Source organism: Protomyctophum bolini (genome assembly GCF_963924005.1).
Source record: "Protomyctophum bolini genome assembly, chromosome: 3".
Classification (NCBI taxonomy): Eukaryota; Metazoa; Chordata; class Actinopteri; order Myctophiformes; family Myctophidae; genus Protomyctophum; species Protomyctophum bolini.
Window position 1 is genome coordinate 46,662,048 of NC_137864.1, and position 25,321 is coordinate 46,687,368.

At 41.9% G+C, this 25,321-nt stretch overlaps 2 protein-coding genes across 4 annotated transcripts in view; one reads left to right on the forward strand and one right to left on the reverse strand.

Moving 5' to 3' along the window:
* Positions 1-6,704: 6,704 nt before the first annotated feature.
* On the forward strand, positions 6,705-7,865 carry LOC308312639 (inositol polyphosphate 1-phosphatase-like; the record flags this gene model as incomplete). Its single annotated transcript, XM_080759301.1, has 1 exon — positions 6,705-7,865. One exon carries the CDS (start codon positions 6,705-6,707, stop codon positions 7,863-7,865), a length of 1,161 nt encoding a protein of 386 aa, XP_080615427.1.
* A 4,924-nt stretch (positions 7,866-12,789) lies between these two features.
* LOC308310782 (VPS10 domain-containing receptor SorCS1-like) overlaps positions 12,790-25,321 on the reverse strand; it is a 176,162-nt gene continuing 163,630 nt past the window's right edge. The window contains exons 23-28 of one of the 3 annotated variants that reach the window (XM_080757204.1): positions 24,659-24,793; positions 21,313-21,412; positions 20,480-20,585; positions 19,307-19,467; positions 17,953-18,003; positions 12,790-15,881 (exon numbers count right to left, since the gene is read on the reverse strand). In XM_080757204.1, the coding sequence (XP_080613330.1) occupies positions 17,969-18,003; positions 19,307-19,467; positions 20,480-20,585; positions 21,313-21,412; positions 24,659-24,793 (537 nt within the window). In that variant the 3' untranslated portion in view covers positions 12,790-15,881; positions 17,953-17,968. Of the gene's footprint in view, positions 15,882-17,952; positions 18,004-19,306; positions 19,468-20,479; positions 20,586-21,312; positions 21,413-24,658; positions 24,794-25,321 lie in introns of those variants that run through there. The other 2 variants (XM_080757205.1, XR_013963536.1) reach the window with 2 other exon arrangements.

Consider the following 25,321-nt stretch of genomic DNA (forward strand, 5'->3'; position numbering starts at 1 on the left):
GTCTTCTTGGGGACCTCAAGGAGGTTTGCGTCACCAGACCTGAAGAATCAGGACATGACACTTGAGATCAAAGAGGTAGGGGGAGCCAGATTGTTTAGTGCCTCGTAGGTGTTAAGTATAGTATTTTGAAGTGGATGATTCTTTGTTTGACCGGTAGTCAAAGTGAAGGTAGCAATCAATTTATTGATCATTGACATAAACATGCTCTGAAAATGGCCCACCCAACTGATGAGTGGGTCAACACTTTTGACATTTTCAAGTGGGCCGTGATCCAGAATAAGCTGTACAACTGCTTCAGATTAAACCGTGTATAGAGTGAATAGTACAAATTAACGCATTTATTTTTTACAGTTGATTTAATCATTATGTAGATTGTGACCGCATTCTCAAATGAGCCAATGGAGACAAAGCATTTAATTTGCATTCGTCAAGAGGTTTTGTCCCGGTGGGTGTCTGAGAGTAATACAACATGCCAATTACGATTGCTTGATTCCCTCTCTGTTAGACATTTGCTTGGTTCCAATTAATTACAACTCTTATGTGATTAATGTGATTAACGATTAACTGTGAAATTAACTGATCACTCAAGCCAATGGTTGTAACATCATCACTGTCGGCAGTTTCCCCCATTTGGGATTGGGGTAAGGTTATAGGCCAAATTCCTTTACCAATCCTTTATGCATTTAACCTATTAATATGAGTGACTAAGATATTCTAATCGCTTAGGCTACTTTGTTGTAAGTCAAATAAAATTTGTTCAACACACACACACACACACACACACACACACACACACACACACACACACACACAGAATGCACCGCTCAGTTCATGGGTGTGATTGTTTTTTGTCTATTATGACCGTCCAGAGGAGATGCTTGGGTCCATGTGGTTAAAGATCCCATATTAGTGCATTTTGAATTTGTTTTCACGTGCAAAGTCAGAGGATAGGAACCACACAAATCACTTGAGCCAATGGTCAAACATTCAGCAAAAATAGCAGATCTCACCTCATAAATGTCATATTATTATGCATTGTATCTAAAGCTACTTTCTGCAAAGAGATTGTGGAGGGGAAAAGGCACCGGGCCAAAGGTAGACCCCTGGGTCACCCCAGGCCAATTAACTATATTGGCGTCAAGTGGTTGATGGTATTTTAGACACTTTCGGCAGGATTGAAGAATAAACATTCATTCCAATGCTATTGCATTCAGTTTGGCGGTGTGACTCTGCTCCTTTAGTAAGTCGGGGGGGTAGGACCAAGTCTCATGGGATTTGGGATTTGTTTATAAACATTTTGGTATTTGTTTATAAACATTTGTGATTTGTTTATAAACATTTGGGATTTGTTTATAAACATTTGTGATTTGTTTATAAACATTTTGGGATTTGCTTATAAACATTTAGGATTTGTTTACAAACATTTGGTATTTGTTTATAAACATTTGGGATTTGTAAGTCTCATGGGGGGGGTAGGACCACTACCAGTTGACCTGTAGTAAGTCTCATGGTCGTGGGGGTAGGACCAAGTCTCATGGGATTTGGGATTTGTTTATAAACATTTTGGTATTTGTTTATAAACATTTGGGATTTGTTTATAAACATTTGTGATTTGTTTATAAACATTTGTGATTTGTTTATAAACATTTGGGATTTGTTTACAAACATTTGGGATTTGTTTATAAACATTTGGGATTTGTAAGTCTCATGGGGGGGGGGGTAGGACCACTACCAGCCAAACTGAATGCAATAGCATTGGAATGAATGTTTATTCTTCAATCCTGCCGAAAGTGTCTAAAATACCACCAACCACTTGACGCCAATATAGTTAATTGGCCGGGGTGACCCAGGGGTCTACCTTTGGCCCGGTGCCTTTTCCCCCCCACAATCTCTTTGCAGAAAGTAGCTTTTCAATGCATAATAATTTGATACTACACATTATCTGCGCAAGCATGACACTGAATCATACAATTCAGGCCCCATTATGGTATTCTTATTGCTTTGTGCTCAAGGCACTTCCTCCCGGCAGAGAGCACCTATTCAACTAAATAGAGATCCCATACAGCCAGGTTTATCATAGTTAAGCCAGTTGTGATGTGCAGTAAAAAGAAGGAAGTAAATCACTTTGAGCTCTCAAAATGGATGTTTACAAAATAGCCAAATCAATCTTTGTTCCCAAAGATTTTATGTTGTTCCATTGAAAGTGTCAACATCCTTGAATACAACTTTCTAATACTTGCCTTTGAGTAAATGTAATCTGCATTACAGAGCGCCTTTAAAGCTCTGAAACCTTATTTGAATTTTTATTCATGTGCAATACAAAGAGATATGTCTGACTCTCTTGATTGGATTTTAATGAGTGTCTGTCTGTCTCTGTAATCACTTGCACTTTCAATTGTTTGCAAGTTGCGTTGAAGGGAAAACAATCACAGTCCATAGATCTGACAGTGTTTGCGTGCGTGCGTGCGTGCGGGGGTGTGTGCATGCACACACATGTGGTTATTGTGACAGGCAAATCATGAAAGTATCTAAGGAATTACAGGTTCATCAATCACTATGTTAGCATGTTGGCGTGTATACACTGTGCAGCGCTGTGGTCTAATAATCCAGCCAGTAAGTCCTGTGAAGTCTAGATTTAACAAGCGGATTGTACGTTTCATTTGAAGGAGAACAGCATTAAGATAAGCCTATTAAAAATGTGTGGGTAGAGGCTTCTGTACGCTAATGATCTTGGGCAGAGGTGAGAGAGAGAGAGAGAGAGAGAGAGAAGGCTTGCATTATATTTTCCATATATCTATTTGTTTTTCTGTCTTGATTCTGTACAGTGGGTTTGTGTGAAGTTTATACTTTAGTCTGTACACTGTACAGTACAGGAAAATACATACAGTACATGGATTTACAGTAGATTAGATTAGATTAGATTCAATTTATTGTCACTGCACATAGTATACAAATACTTTGACAATGAAATGAATAGTGGCGTCCAACCAGAGTGCAATACAGTAATGGGAATAAATATACTTGTCGTTGAATGTACAGAATGTACAGTATGTAGAGTAATATATAATAAATAGGAATAAATAGAAAAATAGACAATGAAGTATAAATAGAAATGAGGAGTATGCATGTATATACACACCCACACAAGCCATAAGCCATAACATGCTAGTGTATGTATATGGTGTGAGCATGAGAGTTCAGTGTCATTGAAGAGGGGCAGAGTTCAGCAGGGAGACAGCAACAGGAAAGAAGCTGTTCCTGAGCCTACTGGTGCGGGAACCAATAGATCTGTAGCGCCTCCCGGATGGAAGAAGGGCAAATAGTCTGTGGTTTGGGTGAGAGGGGTCTTTCAGGATGCCTCTCGCCCTACGCAGACATCTTTGGCGCTGTAGATCCTCAATGGACGGGAGTTGGGTGCCAATGATGTACTGGGCCGTTTTTACTACCCGTTGCAGGGCCTTCCGATCAGACACTGTGCAGCTGTTGTACCAAACTGAGATGGTGTTTGTGCAATACATGCAGAGACGCACGCACACATGCTAATATATACATTACTTACGCAGCTGTTTCTTTTTGAGTGAGCTGTACATTTTACTTATTTCCCTTGTGCCATATGTCATTGTCAGCTTATTAATGGTATGGCCAATGGACAAACACACCCTCCGCAGTCAAAACAAAAGATCCATTTGAGCTGTAAGATCCATCCTCGCTTGAAAGAAATGGATATATGGACCTATACAGGAAGCTTGAACTATAAATTAAAGGCTAATCAGCAGAATGCAAATGCTCCGCTGTTACTGTTTGCTTATTCTGCGTTTCCAAACCAAAAGCTGTGATCAATTCTTGGACCGAAAATGTCACGTTTTTGGTTTGTCAAACGGTATAGCCTCCAAATACACGTATACTCATGAGTGGTAAATGACCTCTGAGAATGTAAACATGGACCGTGGACACACGGGTCCCTGGCTACATTTTACTGTAGGTCCGGTTTTTCTCGCATAACTGCTCTGAAAAGGACATTTACACTAAACACTTGTATCTGTAAACATGGACTGAATCACTGATGCATAAATCAAAGGTTCTGTACCCATCTCAGCAAGAAGGTTACAAACAAAGGTCCCATTTGCCCCTCCTGGGAAATGCCTCTTAATCAAATCAACCATTTTCAATGACAAATAATAAGCATGCAAATTGCCTGGGGTGGGGGGGGGGCTGGGGGGGTGGGAGGAAGGGGCGGCGGGGGGGCTGACATTCCTTTGATAGATGCCCTGGCTGTCCCGCTCTATCTCCGCTTTACTCTAGGGGAGAGAAAGACCCCGGGAGTGCAGCATGCGAGGGAACAGAGTGGATGGCTGGCTTGTTAGCCGTGGCCTCTCGCTGTGACCCTGCTTACACCAGAATCAGCGGGCGGAGGCGGCGCTCTGTGCCCTCTGTGACCTCCTCGGCTCACTAGTCTCTGGGGCTTCCTGGGAGACTGTGGGTGGTGGGCGGGTTGCACACAACGCACCCATTCAGGTTGTGGAGCTGCTGTGAGAAATACTCGCAACCTGACACCTAATCCATCTCTACAGCAGCGTCACAGGCTTGTGTTTATGAATCCCTCCAGTGACCCTGCAGTACTTATGGTTTAGGGTTACTTCTGGTCAAATATTGCTAAACTGTTACTATACTTACTGTTACTATATAGGTAACATGTTACTCGGTCTAAACGTACTGGATACATGCTTTTGATGAGCCTTGAAACACATTTAAGCATTAAAAAGGACAAATACGAAGAACATTTTATTTCTAATATCAATGCACCCCCCAAAAAATAAATAAAATTAAATAATTAATGAAATCAAAAGACATTAATAACAATGAAAATAGCATACATACAAGCGATTTTCTCTATACAATAGAGCTTAATATGTGGTTAGTTCATAATGTACTATGTATTTTGAAATGTAGTGAAGTGAAACTCTGTATCCAAAAAAACACAAATACTCAAACCATGTGCAATACTCAAGTAAATGTATTTCTTTACTGTCCACCAACGGTCGTGTTTGCGAATCCCCCTCAGAAGGAGGTAGGCTAGCTGTCATCCAGCCCTCCTATATTGCTCCTTCGGTATGCTAGGCCAGTAAACAGAGAGCCGCACGCTATAGTGACTCATGGCTTTGACCCCAGAGTCCTGTCATACGCATGTAGTCTATAAACTGACAGCGAGACAGACATAGCTGGATTTGTACAACGGAATGAAAATTGTATAGGCGATGCGGCGATAGACCACACACAGACACACACACCCCCTTCAAGCTAAAGTAACAATCTGTCCTCCTGCCATTCTCGCTCAGTTTCTATCTCGGATAATGTTACTGTAGTTCTAACCTAGGGTGATCTATTAAAGAACTGTCCCAGGACCCTTAATCACTTCATCTGATTTCAATAATGGCAAAAATACATGTACATCTGCTATTTTTTGCTACTTTTGACAATTTGTTTGACATTTTCTATTATCATTAGCAACTTTTATATACTGCATGTGTTGGCCAAGGGATCTGTCCTTTTTTCCCCTCCTTTTTCCACCCTCTCGGAAACATCCATATGTGCACACGCAGATACATAATAATAATAATCTTTATTGTCCCGAAGGATATACATCTTCACACACAGGTCTGTTCAACACCAACAACAAAAACAGCACATAGTACAGAATGGATGCCCAGATGATGTGCATTTATAGAAGGAAGAGGTCGCCATAATAATGTTTGAGTGACTCCCGGGGGTTATTACTTGCGCAAGCAGAACGCGCAAGTAATAGTTTTCATCCAGTGCCGTTTGATGCGTATGCGCCGTGCCATCAGCGTATGACGTAATGACTACTTGTGCTTGATATGGCACAGTGGTGACACAGTGGTGTCAGATTACATACATGTATACATAGGCGCATTTACCTTTAATCCTCCCAACACTAAAACATATTGTCATTACGTCACCATCGAAAACCAATTACACCCTGGCATTGGGTCCTTTAATCCACATCTTTATTACGTCATCATTGAGAGCTTGTTATACCAGTTATACCCTGACGTCATATGCTGCTACGATACATACGCATACGCAAAGTAACCACAGTATGCCGCTAATCAACTTACAAATGACATATACATAGAGCACCTCTGTCGAGTGCCTACTTGCTTGTAGGCACTACAGTACTTGCGCGCTCTGCTTGCGCACTATAGGCCATTTATGGCCTACTTGTGTGCAACAAGCAAGTAGGCACTCAACAGAGTGCAGTTCTAGTTACCACTGTGGCTATAGTCACAATACTCTGACTATAGCAACTGCCTGGAACTCCATATTTGGGCATGACTCATTGTGACCTCATTAAGATGACAACCCAGTCACACACTATACAAAGCACAGTGCCTGGCAGCTCCAGGCAGAGGTGCGTGTCTCTGACTTCCAGGTTCATTGATCTGAACTTCTGATCAGTCCGAGGGTGATGGAGACTATCGCCCAAACCCTTCTGAATTTGCCTTCCATTTCATATTCTGTTGCACTTGCTGGACATCCTTAACTGGTCTGTGTTCTGAGGTTGTTGGGTTAAAAACTCATGATGATTGTTCCAATAAAACACAACAGACATGGATCCCATGAAGGCACAGCAGCTGGTGGCGAATTTAACCCGAAGTTAGAGGTTTAGAGTGAGGAAGAGGAACATGGCTGATGTTCTCCGGCTGCTGCTTCAAGTGGCTGAGAAAGCCGCCAACGTGGCTCGGGTCTGCAGGCAGGAAGTCCCCCTCTTTCAGCTTCTGGTTCAAGAGAAAACTGGACAAAATGACAAAAACAAAGAGTTTGTCCCGGACTTCAAGACACTCGCGGATGTGGTGATCCAAGAGATGATCTGCCACGATGTCGGAGCCCAGTTCCCTGAAATGACCGGCTTCATACATGGAGAGGAGTCCAACACGTTTGAAAATGGGCTTGGAGAGAGTGTGACAGTGACCGTGTGTGCAACAGAGGTGGAGACTGCCGCGCTCCTGGCCACAGTACTGGGCGGTGACAAAATGGCAGCATCTCTCCTGGCACAGGCCATTCACCAAGACCCAGCGACAAGTGACACATTACCTGAGGATCTTGACGTGCCCCTCAGTCCCTCCGAGATCAGCATCTGGATTGATCCGATTGATGCTACTAGCCAATACATTGATGGTCGTGAGGAGGTGTTGGAAGAGGGCTGCCTGTCTCCATCAGGTCTGCATTGTGCTTTGGTTCTCATTGGGGTCTACCTGAGGAACACAGGAGAACCAGTCATGGGTGTCATCAATCAGCCTTTCAACTACAAGGATCCGGCAACTGGTTGCTGGAGAGGAAAGCATTTCTGGGGCGTGTCGCGTGGAAACGTCAAAGCCTGCTCGGTCTCCCGCCCCGAGGGCAGACCTGACGGGAGCAGGAAAGGAGGAGAAAGCAGAGGCCTGTCGGTGGTCCTCAGCCCCGGTGAGAAGCAGGTGGTGAAGGAAGCGCTGGCCCCACTGTGCGGTGGCCTGGACAAGTTAATGTATGCCTCTGGAGCCGGCCATAAGATACTGTGTGTGATCCAGGGTTTGGCTGATGCCTATGTCCTCTCAGAAGGAAGCACCTTCAAGTGGGACTCTTGTGCACCGCATGCTTTACTCCGGGCTCTTGGGGGCGGGGTTGTGGACCTACGTGAATGTCTGCGCCAGTCCAGCGCCGGAGAGGTCGTCCAGGCAGAAATGACCTATCACCAACCCTGCACTGAGAGTAAAGGGGCAGACATCTGGGCCAACCATGGTGGTCTTGTGGCCTATCTGAACCCTGCATCACTCCACATTGTCATAGGGGGGTTAAAAGGCAAGTAGGACATGATACCATGAGTCAGACACCCTAACCTCACAGGAATGTCAGGAGCCACGGGTGATTTTTAACCCATAGCACAGGTTTGTCTGACTAATGACTGGAGGACTGTTGGTATGTCTACCACCCCATCTATTTGAGGTATACAGGGGTCTTTGTACTCAATTCATGTAATTAACTTGTTATCTGCAAAGGTGTGGCATTTTACTATATAATACAAAACATCATGGGTCAGATCAATTTTTTTAGTACAGTATACATATTTTAGCTTTCTTACAGTATGAGCCAGAGGGGTGATACAATTAGCAAAAGAAAGGTTAAATAAAGCACATGAAGACGACACGTCCTGGCGTCTGACGAACCACTGCTCCACTGCCTTGTGTTTATGTCTGGGAAGACAATGGTCAAGGGAGAACACCCTCAAAGAGAAAGCAGGCGAGAGGACAGCGACCGACTTCTGTATTTAGCTTTGGTTGGAAACTATTGATTTTCTACAGCCAAAACACAAACTATACTTGATCCTCAGGAGCAATGCAATGTCAGGTACCAGTGCATGTCTGCCAGACAGACCCGATGATGGCGCTCTGTTAAATCCAACAGGGCGGGATGTGGCTAACAGGTGCCGGGCACCTGATGCAATACAATTTACAATTTACAATTTAGGCATTTAGCAGACGCTCTTAATCCAGAGCGACTTACATTAAGATGCAAGACGGACTCATATTTGCCACATTCAACATCTGGGATCTAGCCGCGACCGAGTGCAGAAAGCTGGGTGTGAACTGAAGAGCTAGGCGGCCAAAGTCTGAGGAGCTATAGCATTGAATCTTAAGGAGAGGTGAGTGGAGATATGCCGACTACAGGAGCTCAGGCAGGTACACAAGAAGGACAGACGAAAGAAGACACTAGCTGGGTGTGTGACCTCTATGAGGAGTCGGGGTCAGTGGGGTGGAAAGCGTCCCATGGGCAGCAGACATTAGCAAAATAACTTGAGAACAGATGGCCATATTTCCATGAAACTTGGCAGTAATGATCAAAAGGCTGCCCTGAAGATCTGATTCACTTTTTGAAACGGTAAAAGTTCAAAGTCACAATAAAGGCCATGGTAAAATAATAAATTATAAGGTATGGGTGTATTTTGTGTGAAGACATGGCATGACATTAAATGTAGTCCTTAATCCTTAATTGATGAGTTAATGAAGAGAGTTCCCAGCAACATTTTGGTATTGTTTAATTTACTGTCACCTTCATAGCGTGTCTCCAGGTGTAGCCATTTTTGTTTGTTTGATGACAATGACCCTGACCATCCTCATGGTATGATCCGATTCCTTTTACAGAGTGTCTTAACATTTCCTATCAGAGAAAATTGTTGCGAGGGATGCGACTGTAAGATTGTGACTGTGAGGTGTGCCTTACCTCTAAAACTGGAGCCAGGTCCTTCTAGATGGAAGATGGAAGGAAGCAGTTACTCAAAAATAAAGGGTACAAGACTATTGTTTAATCTGACAGTTTCAACATTAAGCCATCACCAGAGCAAGTTAAAAGAAAATGAAAGAAATTGTTTAATCTCTGACAGTGTTTTACAACCTTTATTTTGGAGTGCCGCTTTCCTTCCATGTTGGTGTGCCTTTCCTCTGGTCTGGAGTGGCACAATAACGTCCATTATGTTAATTGATGTTGGCAATGCTTGAAAAAGATAATTGGGTCACTCAAATGGCTAAGGTTTACCCTTTGCATGGTGCAGAAAGTGTCATGATAATCCACCTATGGCAACCCATTACATTTTTAGATGTCTTGCAAAAAAACCCCACTTGTCTTGCAAGTGGGAATTTGGCCTACGGGTGGTGCTAGAGGAAAGGCCACGATTGCCTTTTCAGCCTAAAGTATCCTCATTATGTTGTCCATTGTGGCAAATCCATCCTGCCTCCAAGTACATTGAAACGAGAACAATTCATGTGAATATTTGACCCAGCTCGTACCCTTACATGCATAGTAAATTAGTAATACAATAAATGATATAACATTTCCACAGGCATGTCTACAGAATCAGATCGGCTGCTATAGTAGATAGCCTACAGTACAGAACTCTCACTGTATAACATATTGATCTACAATGTCCTCCAGAAAAACGTGTTGCCTATGCAACATGAGAGCTTTTACGTCGGCTATACATTCGGCACGCGACACCGTCGTGCAAACCAAGAATAAATCTGCTTTTTCATAGTACTGACGGGCACATCGTAACATGTTGTGTAATCCTCCTGCTATTTACTTCTCCACCACACTCGTTCTCTGGCTCTCCTTCACGCTGTACGGCTGTGCTAACACCAGGCCTTATTGGCTGCAAAGGTCCCGTGAGGCCACTGCACTGCGCTACCTTGAGCTGTCAGCACTATCAGCCCCCGTTGGCATTGATCTCTGGGTAATCTGCTTTCCACCGGGCACTCGGGCATCGTTGGACCAAGAAAACGATTAACGAGTCCCTCGAGTTGTCACCCCCCCTCCAACCCCCATCCACGACTCCCTGTTCTCATGAACACTCACGCTTTGTATCAGACTGTGGCCTGCAGTCCCTAATTCCTTCTGATCTCGTTTTGTGAAGGACAAATGCGAGTCTGTGGATTTCTACATCGTGTGAATCATAACCATGACATTCGTATTTGGTATGTATTTTAGCCTGATAGAAACAGCGCCGTCATACTCATTTAGTTGATGTAGACGGCGACGCTCTGTTCTTAGTTGACCGGAGGGGTCGCCCAGGGCTCAATACTAGTTCCCCTCCTGTTTTCACTCTACACTAATTGTCTTTGCTGAAAATAGATGGTCTACAAGCTCACAACGTATCTGAGCGTGACGCATTGTGAGCATGAACATCTGCAATTGTGTCATGCGTTTTTTTTGTGGTTAAGTTACAGCTTGCATATAGCTGTAACTTTTCACAGCCTGAAAAGGTAAAGAACCACTGTATCTACTGTACCTACAGTATGTGGACACTTCTGATAATCAAAGCGAATCACAATAACAAGTCGTGTTTCAAAACATGATATAGTTTTACTCCCGATTCCTCTGTCAAAACAGACAAAAGCCAACAGACTACGAGTCTGCCAGGTGGAAGACTATCTCACTATCACTTTCATATAGATCATTGTAATAGCAATTTAACATGAAGAGTAGTCAGAGATCTGCCACAGCTGAGTAGCAGGAAGAATGTGAGATAAGGAGATAAGAGTGAATAAAGGTGCAGTAGGCCTACCTACTAAATAAGTGAAATCTCTCATTGCTAGAGTGTTTATTCATTAACACGGGGAGGCACGTGCACACATAGACATGAAAAGGGGCTCAGCACTCGAGCCCCTGCCCTTTTAACCATCGGTTAAAACTTAAAAGTGTCCTCTCCAGACCATGGATGCAGCACTTACTTACTATGGTGAAAAGAACACAAAATGCCCTCTCTCCATGCCCTACTTGAGGGCAGCATTATTGCCACTTTGCCCCAGCATTTTATGTTGAAAGAATTGCCTTCTGTAGAAATCCATGCCGTACGCCACACACCATAGCCAAGGTACAAATCCATAGTCGCGTTACAAATCCATAGTTAAATTCATAGTCAAGGTACAAATCCATAGTCAAATTCAATCATGGTACAAACAAATCCATAGTCAAATCCATAGTCATGTAAAAACAAATCCATAATGAAATCCATAGTCAAGGTACAAATCCATAGTCAAATCCATAGTCAAGATACAAATCCATAGTCTCAAATCATATCATAGGCTGGGAGTCATCGTGGCTCTTTGTCAACGTGCCTCATGATCAGGGCAACGAGGTTGTGTCCCACTGTTGTAGAGTAATACTGTACATGGCAGCTGAATTGCTCAATGCTCATATTATGTATACTGTAGAACATCGGTGACCACTTTTGTATGAATATTGTTCATGTGTTCATTTGTGGAGTTTTTCCAGTGTGATTTTTAAACCGAGATATATTCCTCTAAATCTGGGTAATAACGTAAAAATAATAATAATAATAATTATAATTCTGCCCGGCGCCTTTTGAAACTCCCTTTCTCTCAAAGCCTTTGAATAAACAGAGAACACATTTTCAGGTCCGGATACCAATTTGATCAAATCAGGAGAGAGAACTCATACAGGATAAACAAGTGAAATTGGAAGTGATGGCTCAAAGAAAAGAAAACTTGAGCACTAAATTGAAGATAATACATGTACTCTCTCCTCATCTGAGACGGGGAGACCCTTGCTTCTACTGAACAAACACTATAGCAATGATTACATTCAGAATAGAGATATTATGTTGTTGTTTTTTTGTTCTTTTTTTACAAAAATGTTCTTGGAGATGGAAGACAAAAATACAAACACCCGTTTGACTTGTTTTCTTTATAGGTTGAATATTATTTCGGCAAATACATAGTATTTCTGTACAAATATTGTAAGAAAATGAAAACACTGTTAACAGACTTCTCTCCATTTAATAAATATGATTGTAAATGCATAAAACAATTACACACCACAGTTGAGGTCAAACAAAAACATTGTAACACCTTAACGTCTGTTCTTATACAAAAGCTTTACAGTAATAAAACTTTTTTTTTAATCCTTATGAATATTTCTCTACAAAAATAATCTTGCTAACTCTATGGGAAGAAGAGAGAGAGAGAGACAGAGACAGAGAGAGTGAGAATGAGAGGAAAAGAGAGAGTGAGAAATAAGTCATCAGACCTCAAACTTAAACCCTACACTTTGTTGACCCCTGGCGGTCCCCAGGGGTATATACTTGGTCCCCTATTTATTCCCCCCCCCCCATGTAAAATACAGGATTCGAACCCCGGCCTCTCGCGCAGGAAGAGACCCTAAGGTCTTATCCACTGGCCTAAAGGGGACCCCCCCCCCCCCCTTGGCTGGGGAAGATAATAGGTATTTTGCTCTTCAGACAGAGGCTCGGGGCCACTCTGCTGGACTGGCCTCTACCCGTCCTCCTTTCCTGTGGCCTTCAAAAGCAGAAGCTGCTCCCGGGGTTCAAGTAGCACGTTTCTTCTAAACTCTGACGATCCCGTCTGGAACAGACTCGTGTCCTATCCACTTACAGTTAAAGCCACAATCCAAAACGTTTCATGTCCCACCCAGGATTCAAACAGAATTCTGATCAAATGTCTACGGCTCTGGGCTGGGGTTGGGTCAACTGACAGCATGCGCTTATTAGCTTCAGGCGGTACCAGTCGTCAACTAGTGGGTGTCCTACCAGTCACCACGGTTGAAATGTTTCAATGGAAGGGTAGGGGAGACCACCTCTGAACACTGCAGATAGTTTTATTGTATCAACAGACTCTAGCATACGGATTAGTTAAAGTTATGGTTTATTCATTAAAATAAATTCTGGATTGCAGCTTTAAGGATATAAAGATTAGAGCTTCTGTATGTGGTTACAAGCTACATGTACACACCATTGTGATCTGAGAAAGGTAAGCGGCAGATTGCCTGAAACAATGAGTCCATTGAGTTCCATTGACTTTAGCTCTCCTCTGGGGTATATGCAGTATTACAAATCATAGGGGGTAAATCAGAGTTGAATTGATAATGTCCCACTTTTTTATGTTGATGTAGAGTCAAAAGTCTTTGTTGTGAAATTACCCTCACCATGCTATTGTACAGTAGAAGTCAAATCATAGCAAGGCAAAAATGTCCTGCAACATTAGTATGACATATAGAACACAGGTAAAATAAAAGGTAAAGATGATAACATACATACTTGTTTCATTTTTACACGTGGCATCAAAATGTACACTGTTCATTTTAAACTGGCAAATTCATATTAATTATAACTGATGCAGGGGGAAAAAAGGCAAATGTATTAAATAGTAAATCACTGAATCCACACTAGGAACTTGTCAAGGGCCCAAGTCTCTTTTTTTTGGCATTTAAAGTGTCAGTTTACAATATTTTGTATTTTCATGATTTACATTCGTGTGTGTGTGTGTGTGTGTGTGTGTGTGTGTGTGTGTGTGTGTGTGAGAAACATACAATATGTATACATACAGTAGTCGTCCGTTGTAATTGTGAGCTAACATTCGATTCCATCGGTACGGACGTTTCTCCACAAAACGACAGTGATGGAACAAAGCAAAGAAAAACAAACGGAACAGCAGAACAGAACAAAGACTAAGCGTAGCAAAAAAAATGCTCCTTCTTTCAGAAGTTTAGAGAAGCGTCCATCACAGATCCACGTCAGACAGATTCTTCCTGCAAAGACAGCGAGGGCCTTGACATGTTGCACTGCTCCGGCTCTCCTTGTCATTCACAACATTCTAATGAGCTGGCAGTATGGATGAGGTCAGGACGTCTCAAGAGACAAGTAGACCTTTTGTACTTTTTACTCTGTTGAAAACTTTTGGATTCTTATTACAAATAAAAACAACAAAAATATATAAATAAGCCCTATTTTATATGTGGCTATTTGAAAATAGTCAACCTTGTGGATCTGCTATTTTCAAAAAATATATATACTTTAATTAAGTACACTTTTGTACTTTTACTGGAGTCCAATTTTTAATGCAGGACTTTGACGTGTAACAGAGTATTTCTATATTGTTTGGTTTTATTCTTACTCGAGTAAAAGAGAGAAAAATGTATCTGAGTAGTTTTTACAGCATTGACGGTAGCCTAAATGTGTCACCAACCTTACCCAGCCTTCAGCTTGCCTGCATGGCTGCATCAGCTATTAGCCTGTTCTGTACAATATGACACTCTAATGTGTTTTGTGTCCCCAAAAAGCACTGTTCCATTTCTCTCATCCCATCGTCTCTCTCTCTCTCAGTCCAACTCCGTCTGTCTCTCTCAGTCTCCGTCTCTCTCCGGCTCTGTCTCTGTCTCTCTCTCTCTCTCTCTCTCTCTCTCTCTCTCTCTCTCTCTCTCTCTCATGCTGTTTGACCTAAAATAACAGTAACTCTATTTCCGTCCAGCCGTCACTTTATATTTGTCCGGGCATACATTGTACTCTAGTCTGCCTTGGAAGGGACGTGAGCTGTGACTGGGTGGCGACCGAAGAAGACTTTTCCGCTGAGATTTTCCGCTGTCATGAAAACTCGCCCTGTGATATTCCCAATGCCTTCTGTTTCTGTGAAGGCATGTTCTGTCATTGCCAATGTGTGTGCTGCATTATTACAACTGGGTATTTTTTAGTCCTGAACTAAGTAACTGTGCAGTACCTTTGCCATTAAGTTGTCTTATTACCTTCAAGCAACAAAACACAAGGGGAAAAGACATTTATCCTTAAATAGAACGGCGATATTCAATGCAATTATAGGACAACCAAACCCTGCATCTAAACGAGATATTATTACTTTTAAAGCAACATAAAACATATGAGTACAAAATGTGCATTGTGCCATAATCAGCTTCAGAGACAGAACTGGAATGAAATGATCCTATTCATATTTTTATCACATTTTGTTTAGTCTGACATTTGTTATTAAAATACATACATTTCTAACAGACATTCATGATTTACAAAATAAACATGTATTTAATTTCAGTGATATACTTCATAAAAGTATATTCTTATGAATAAATAATCTACTACTGCTGTTAGCATAATAGCACAGCAAAACAATGTTGGATACCTAAGCAAAACCAAGAAAACGTTACTTTTATTATATATATATATTTTCCCCGCTTTAGTTCATGCTGGCTTTTCCCTCTAGATTATGTATTTGACTCGTATAAATAAATGTAATCAAAAATGTTGAATTCATCAGACATATTATGTAAAAAGAAGATCGGATCAACCTGTACACAGTTTCTTCTGGTTATCACGGAGCACAGTATGTGTCAGCAAGGTCCACCGTCATGCACAGGTTTAAAGCTCAAAACCATCGTGTCCCAAATGGCAAAAAACAAAGAACTAAATCCAAGATACGGCTGGACGAGTCTTCCCAGTCCAGTTTAAACGTTGATGTACGTGGGGAGTTCCGTTGAGAATTTGACATGTGCGTGAGGTTTCATACATCCTTGGAAAAGATGACAGAGAGAGAATGAATGGACGTTAAGAAAATCAACTGTTATAATCAGTAGACAGTAGATTAGAGTTATCAGTGTTAAGTTTGACAGCAGATTTTGATATAGTTTTAGTCTTTTGAATAAATGGCGGGCCTTGATGGCATCGTAGTGCCTGATACTGTATGTAGGAGGTGTGATTTGTATTTTCGGAGTGCGACTCGCACACACAAGTGAGCAAAGCATGACTTTTCTTAGTTCTACTGGATCTTCTCCACTTTTTACACCGTATTAGTCAACAAAATTAACACTGACAGTCACAGTCAATCTCAAGCCATCGCCTTTTCCCAATGTTTCTGGGCTTCCGTTGTAGCCAGATATCCAGGCCAAGAGAAGACTTCTTCTACTGTGCATCGGTCATTGTTTACAGTCTTGCTTAGTAACTTGCATGTTTTAATTACCAACTTGGTGTTTTAGGTAGCCGACTGTAAACTAGGAATTGTACTTTGGGAAATGCGCTCGTACCATATAGACTGTAAAAAATAATATGGACGAAGGGAACGGTGAGTCACCCATTGGTTTCTACAGACCCGTTTTGAAGCCACTTCTTTGGCGAATTCCAATCCTTGGAATTTCTGGTCCAGAAAGGTTAGCTGAAACAAATGCTATTGACTGGAAGGGCAGCGATTAAGGCAGGTATTACCCAGTAAAGCCGGTAGAAGCCCCAGAAGCATACCCAACCTTATCATCAACTTTAATATGAATGAAAAATATAAAAATGCATATTACCGTAATTGAAAGAAGACTTCAAACTAGCGACTGACAGCATAACATACATCATTGACATTTATTACTAAGGTAAACCAAGTGTAAAGTCTGGTCAAATCCACACTGTTGTGGTACTTCTGCAGCTTGAAGGGGGTAAATAGCGACCCATTCCAGGCCATTAATGAACACTGCAGTGCTGAAAAGCACTTCCATATTGACTTCCTATCCAGCAGAGTTTCCTTGGCACTTGATTCGTACTCTTTTGCGGCTGTTTAACCTGGATACTAATCTCACATCACAAAGCCTACTCGAATATGATTTGTCAATACTACTCAGACTATAAGACAAAGTACAAACTGAAACCAATGTTGTGCCTTGCTCAATGCTTACAGATTCTGTATTCATATTGCATATATCTGTTTATAGAGATGACAATCATTGTTATTTTACTGGGCAAATCAGCTAAAACCCAACTGAAGTTAACAGACCAGGAAAAGATAAGAATTAGGTTGGATATTTGCATTACAATAAGACGATGCAAGACAGGAAACAAGACAATAATACACAATCGGTTATGGGAAGAAAATTGTGAACTTGGAATAGTGAGGTTCCATTCGAATTTAGTAATTTAGAGATATGAAATTATACAATTCTCAGATTTTCACACTGATATATCCTTTAATCTAAAAACAACAGAAATCCATTATTCACATTAAAATAATTATAACCTTATAATTCCAAGAACACAATAGCAGAATGGTAGTTATTCCTCAGTTAGTGTGTCAGGCCATGTCAGAGAACATGATGAAAATGTAGTTAAAAGTCAAATATGGACAACGTATTACCCAGAAGTACATTAAAGTAAATACATTTAAAACCTCTTGAACTCGTCCCTGTTCTGGGCATGTCACAATAGGTGAACATTCTGCTAAATATCTAAAACATTCACCGAAAATAGCAGGCTATAGGATGGATGTGAGCTCGTATTTTACACAGAGACATTTGGTATAGAGGGAAAAAAGGAACTAGTGGCCCAAGAATAGAGCACCACAGAGGAACCACTGCGACACTTTGTGAGTGACCTTGTAGATTGGCTATTTTTTTAACATTAAAGTGATACAAGTTGACAATGTGTCACATTTGCACCATGTTGTGAGCTTGTGGATCAGCAATTTTTTTGATTTCTTTATTTTGGGTGGAGAAAAATAGAGCATTTTTCATCACCTATATAATGAAATGCCCCAAATAGGAACGCCAAGGTGAGTAGTTAATTAGGAGAAACAAAGTTGAGTTTTTATAAGAGAACATCCATCATACTTTCTCGTCCCACTGCTCAAACGTGGGTTATTGAACTGACCCCATTAACTCCTGGGAAACACAGGAAACAAAACATGAGTGCCATGGAATGACTGGTGCGTGGAAACAACACAAACAACAAAACAAAAACACAATAGTGGAAACCTTGTATGTCCAAAACGGTCACTTTCAGGAAATGGGTATCAATGTCAATATGACCCCCCCCCCCCCCCATGCTTTCTTAGGTGTGATTTGAGGCCCTAAGGATGAATACAAAATGAATATTAACATCATAATACTGTCCAATACTTAGATGGTGAAATTATGACAGGCAGTTTCTGCTGTCAAAATATGATCCCCCCCCCCCCTCATGCTTTCTAAGGTGTGATTTGGGGCCCTAAGAAAGAATACAAAATCTATCTCAACATCCAAATACTGTCCAATACTTAGATAGGGAAATTATGACAGGCAGTTTCTGCTGTCAAAATATCACCCTCGTGTCAAAAAATATGTTTTTTTTTTAATAGACACTCAAGCTTTCTAAGGTGTGATTTGGGGCCCTAAGATGAATACAAAATGTATATCAACATCCGAGAATGCACTCGCTCCCTCTCTGAATTTAAGCCTTACCGGTGTCTGTATTAATGGATACGCTCTTGTGCCACCTTAAATGTAATGTCGTAATGTTTCTAGTTCATAAACTAGTCCGAGTTTAGGCCTATTAACTAGCAGAATTGCGAGAAAAACCTTGTGAGTTTATTAAAAGCATATTTGCCACATACAAGTAAGACATTTCTGAGTTATGTGGCTAATCTGTGAGATTATAAAGTCAGAAATGTCCGACAAAAATCTCTTGAGACTAATGTCAGGAAATTGCCCCGCCCCCACCAGCAATTTCTTTTTTTTTTAGCAGCAGTAATACGTCATCATATGTGATTGTGTGATTAGTGAGTAATGAGGAAGGAAAAAAAGGTTGATGATGGACCGACCGACACGATAGTGGTGGTCCCCAGGTTGCTCTTAGTCAGGATGGTGGTCCCTGGGTCAAAATCTGTTGAAAACCCCTGCCCTACATGCCTACACCGAAGCTCACAGCGCGGGGCGTTGTGAGCTTGTAGATCTGCTCTTTTTGACTAATTAAGTGGTTAATGTACAACAAAAGGTTCCTGTCACACAAAGATTTGGTGGCCCTCATGAAGACCCCTTAGGGGTTCCGGACCCCATGCCGAAAGACCCCTGCTATATAACACGACGATGCAAGGCATTCATTTACGGGGAGGGTAAAAAAACCATTTCAAAGCTGAAATATGGAGATACAAGGTTCCTGCCAGACAGTGAAGAGATGAACATGTGCAGTATGAGGAGGGTTTTTTACCGATGGGCCGCGTGTTGAACTCTGTGTCCAGCATCTCCAAAGAAGTCACCAGGTCCCGTTGTGCGTTGGGTGTGCTCTCTGTTGGACTTACTGGACTTGGGATCATTTCTTGTTCTTTTTCGTTCTGCATCTGCGCATAGACGTTGAGGCCTGGGATCTTCCTTGAGGAAAGATTCACAATGAGGCCAGGTGATAAAGGCATATTAAGTCTAACTAATATAACGGAAAGAGGACATGGACTCTGCCTCAGGTTCAAAGTGATTGCAATGCTCCATGAAATCTTGGATTCGTGAAAACACCCTAGTTATGTCTGACCAGAACCTGAAGGTTGTCCTTTTTGCCTGTGTGTTTCAAAGATATCACTAATCAATATTCCAACATTTTGGTCGGGTCACGTGCGGGGGGATTTTTGTCCCCTTTTTATTTATTTTAGCTTTTTTTGTGCGACACTGTTGTATGAAGAAGTAGGTCAGAAGTGGCTTATTGACGGTAACACACGGGAGTCTGTCCCCGTAACAATGTGGCCTTGCTGAGGTGGAGCGCCACATCTACCATCAGCTACTGCTTGCCCGTGCCCGGGATGGAATCCATGAACTCGTGGTCCAAAGGAGAGAGCTATAGCCTCTACCGACTGAGCTACCCGGACACAACGTTGTATGACAAAGTATAAAATAGGGCTTACGTCGTAGTTAATCAATCGATATAATTTGATTATCCAAATAGAATAATAGTTATGAAACGGCACCGGAAATTGTGTCTTGATGCTATCGCTATTTCTCTGTCAGATATTGCTAAAAGCTGGTGTCCTTTTTTTTTAAGCAACTTGCAGAGAAATAATGTAATATTTCAGAAAGGTCAACCAGACAAGCTCAATGGGCTAAATATTGATAATGCTGCAACGCTGACTGACATTTAATTTGCAAAGAGTGCCGCCACAAAGGACTTCGAACAAGATTCCCCTTGAACTGAGAGAAAGGCCAGTTCTCTGTGGGACTTGAGCGGCTGCTGCGTTTACATTGACAGACAGCAGATCCAACTACTCTCCATCCCCGCTGGCAGCTTTGTTTACTGAGCTGCCAGGATCCTTCAAACCTGCGTACACAGCACTCACAGCCTTTCTATCAAAGCAGGGTTTGACGGCTAAATTGAAATGTCATGTCATAAACGCTATACCTTTTGAATTTGTAGATGACAAATACAGCTAAGCCCACAACCACTACCGATAGCAGCATTAGCAGGGCGGAGCCACTGTGGTTTGTGCCGGTGTCCACTAGGGGCGCTGCAGAGACAGGGAGACAAGAGTCACAAAGTATAAATCAATAGATACAAGGAACTGTATTTTCCAGCAGCAAGCTACAGTAAGCCATGCATTAAGCGGGCAACATGAAAATTCACCCCTATATGTAAAACAGTGTATGAATTAATTTAATACTCTCTTACTCTTTATCTTATAAGCTCTTAGGACAGTAGCAGCATCCCCAATAGGAAGAGGCACACATACTTGTAACGATGCTCACTCTCTGAATGTCTCTGTGTAGCTACATGTTGGGAGCCAATCACACACAGGGTTGGGGGTGGTTAGTTGACCGGGGCCACCGGGGGGCCCACAACACAAACCACCTGGCTGTCTTAAGGGCAGTCCATACTGTCTCCGACCACCGAACTTTTCGTCGGAAAGATCAGACTTTTACTTTTTTCTCCGAAGTAGAGTTCGGCGAGTCACAACATCTGGGAGTGCAGCTTTCAGAACAAGAATTGGGAGGAATGTGTTTCAGAAGTTGCGAGTGACGTCATGTTGTATTTGTACCGGAGCTTTCCGACGAAAAGTCCGATGGTCGGAGACAGTATGGACTGCCCTTTATTACTGCAGGGCTATATCTAGATGTCTCTAAAGCCTTCTACATTATTTTTTCTACATTTTCTCATTGTTACGCTCCCATTAGGCCTCCTCTTCAACTCTTATCAACATACATAACATGTGTAGTTAAACAGGTGTTGGGCCTTACCGGCTGACAGGTGTGCTGCGTACACAGAGACTTGGACCCCAGGCCGCAGGGTGAACTGGACTAGGTTCTGGTTCAAGGCACTGAGCAAAACCTCCGAGAGCTGGTGAGAGGGAGAGACGGCATCTAAATCGGTGTATTTATTACAAAAAAATAGCAGATCTGCAATCTTGTATAGATCATGCCAGTAGCATGATCAGTATGGTTAGTACATGTCAGTATCAGTACATAGTCAGTATCACTGAGTGACTTATAATCACGGTGTGATGCAACTTTGAATATAATACATTATAGCAGTGATTACAATGCATTATAGCAGTGATTATAAGGTATTACAACTGAGAATTAACATGGGATATTATAGGAAGAGTTACTTACGAGGGCTTATAACTGTAATTATACAGTCTTATAAGTCAATTACAATGCATTTATAATTGGCCATATAAGTCATTATAAAGCATTGTATATGGTTATTGTTATGAAGCATTATGTATAATAGCTTATAAATACTTGTGTATTATTATAAGTGCATTATATACATGGGATGCATAGCCAGTGTTAACCCGGTTTTTATTTGATTTAATCAAACCGATGACGATTGCTTAACCCATTCTGAACGGGAACCCATTTTGGTGTTAGCATCATGTTATGCTTTAGCTATTGAAAAATAGCAGATCTACAAGCTCATAGCGCGCCACCGAGTGGCGCGCTACGAGCTTGTAGGTCTGCTATTTTTGAAAAATCGAAGAGCGACTGACATTTTTTGAATCTGATCTCAGGTCAGAATGGGTTAATCAGACCAGTGTGTGTCCAGTGGAAACCTCGTATGAATCTGATCTCAGGTCAGAATGGGTTAACTAAGAAGCCCCACAACCCACTGAAATGACAGATACTGCACCTACGTATATGCAGGAACCCTGCACGATTGCACGCCATTCTGCTAGTTATGTCTCTGAGTGCATCCACGTTCCACTGCAGTATGAATGCAATTAACGGCACACCTAATGCTTTTTAGAGCGACAAGAAACATTCTGCTCTAAGAACTTGGAAGTTTGACACGAATGAGACAGATTACCCTGACCTGAAGGTAAACTATGAAAGAATTCAAGAGTTCAATCTTGTAGGTCATAAACGTTTTCCCCACGTACAGTAGCTGGTCTGATTCGTACTATGATAAATCTACACCCCGAAGGGCTGCAGTGAGCATAAAAATGACATAGGGTTTCTTTTCATATACGATATCGGTATATCATTGAACCTTTACCTTTTCCATTTCATCTCCAGGCGTCATTCATGCCAAAAGTAGGGTTGCAAACAGAGGACATGAAAGGACTGACTAAACAAATCCCTTAAATTTCTCTCACCAAATCCTCCTTTCCTATTATAAAGGCTTCATTTATCTTATCTGCCTCATTTGCCAAATTAATTGTGATATGAGTAATTCCTCTACCCCTTCATTTCCCTGTATTTCTTAGTGGTTTAAATTTAGACTATGCCATGAATAATTAGTTTCCCCCCACTGTATAGCAGGGTCAGTAAATCTATTATACATTCTAATAAGCAGTCCACGCATTACACTTTCAAGATGTCAACCTTGAATGAAGATTTATTGCATGGCTGTGCAAAAGAGGGGTCTTGCCATGCAATCAGCCAGGTGTGTGTGTGTGTGTGTGTGTGTGTGTGTGTGTGTGTGTGTGTGTGGGAGGGGGAGAAATCAAATTGATTTCTTTCCAGTTCCTTTTCTCTAGACATGCCTGTGGAATATTTCCTGTGAAGAGCAGATCTCACATTATTACCAGTCGCTATCTATTATGTTACGCTTAAAGCTAATGCAGTCCATCTTGATATGCGTGTGATTCAGAGGTCCGATCAGCTGTGACAATCTCTTTGTCTTGGATTTCTATATGCTCCTTTTGAGACTTCCCCCTCCTCCACCCAAAGATGTGACTTGAGGGGGTTTAAAAGTTGTTACCCTTGATGACTTGTGAATACTTGTCAGGCTTATTGATGAATCTATCGTTGAGATTCCTCAGGCGTGTTCCGGAATTAGACTCTCTTTTTTTGCATAATATACCCCGGTCATGCATCAGTGGAACAACATTGACATCTGCTGGAGGAGAGAAGAACTCGAGCTTTGGGGGTTTATTTTAAGGGGGAGCAGTGACTAGAAGCTTGGCAGCAGTGACACCACACAGCAGCAATAAAATAAAAAAGAACATGACATAATCTGCCAGGGTGGCTGGCTCCTGTATAAACACTTCAAACATCATCTGACATTGAATAAGATCAACAAAGGTTACTTTCATCCGCATCCACTCAAATGTGTTGTCGCACGCACTGACAGTTTTGATTTAAATACTGTAGGGAGTGGATATTCATTCAGCCACCACCAGCGGGGACATTACGATTTCAGTAATAATATAACATTCATAAAAAACTGCCTGCTTAAATTTAGGCTCTATTAATATATTGTCTCTGTCGGGTGGAAACCTCATGTGTCCAAAACTGTTCAGGATTCAAATTCAATTCAAATTCAAAAGGGTCAAGTATTTTCATGCTTTTGTGTGACGCTGTAATATGATCAAGTATGACATACATTTATGGAAAGAGATTGAAAAGGGTGGGCGCCCGCTGGCCAAGTGGTCCAGGCACATGCCACATACTGTATAGGCTTTGGCCTGACAGTGTGTCGCGTGCTCGAGTCCCGTTCATGGCGACCCTTGCTGCATGTCTCTCCACCTCTCTCTCTCCCTCCTTCCTGTCCATCTTCACTTGATACTATCAATAAAGGCAGAAAAGCCTAAAACAAATCTTTAAAAAAAAAAGAAATTGAAAAGGGTAGAATATGGAGAGAAGAGTTTTCTTTTGCACGAAAACCACTCCTTGGTGAGATAACCTCACACCTTTATTGCTTGTGGAAACCCCCGTTTAGTAGCAGATCCACAATCTCTAAAAAACAATCTGCTACCTTTGATAGTTTTGAGTGACGCTGTAGGGCGTTCATTTACAAAAAAAAAACACAAAGAATTAGAATACGAGGTTTCTGCCCCGACAGCAACGATATGGTTAATAGCGTTTCCGGGGGTGCCCGCTGGCCTTGTGGTCCAGCTGGCCTTGTGGTCCAGGCGCATGCCACATATAGGCTCTGGCCTGTTCCAGTCCCATTCATGACGACCTGTGCTGCATGTCTCCCCACTTCTCTCTCACTCTTTCCTGTCAATCTTCACTTGAAACTATCAAAGGCAGAAAAGCCAAAAACAAATATACACTATATATGTATACAATATACATTATGAACAAAAATAAGTCTGTCATCCGCGTATCCCAGAGAGGGGAAAACATTGCGTACCTGATCTAAATGAGCAGCGCTCTTCTCTGGCCGGGCCTCGGTGAACTGTTTGTCCGGCACCAGATAGAACTCGGAGGCAGTGGGCTTCCCTGGCAGGATGGTGACCAGGAGCAGGTCTTCTCTCACTCCTGTGGCCTGGTGGAGTCCAGCGGGAAGAGGAGAGGTTATGATAGTTAGGGACAAGAAGAACAGGGTCAACTGAACCACATGGGGACGGGCTCTTAAAGAGAACTTTTTAGAGATTTTTCGGCAGCGGGGCACGCTTGTATATCTGCTATTTTTGAATAGGATATTAAATGGATAAAGTGGTTAATGATTGTGATGCTATCTTAACTACTTTTTCGCAAACATTTTTTATGTCGAGGACAACCATCAGAAAGGATTTTGTGAGAGGGAGAACACCTAGGCCCAAACGCACCAATGCTTTAAGGACACAAACAGTTTTAAGGACATGTCACACCAATGCAACGCCTTGCAACAAAACAGTTTTAAGGACATGTCACCAATGCAATGCAACTCCTTGCAACAAAACAATTTTAAGGACATGTCACACCAATGCAACTCCTTGCCAGCACAAGTGGTTATACATGGTACTATATCAACTAATTTCTCTGGGGAACTCTGCCCTATATAGAGCGTCCAAATTCTGGTAGTAGAAGACAA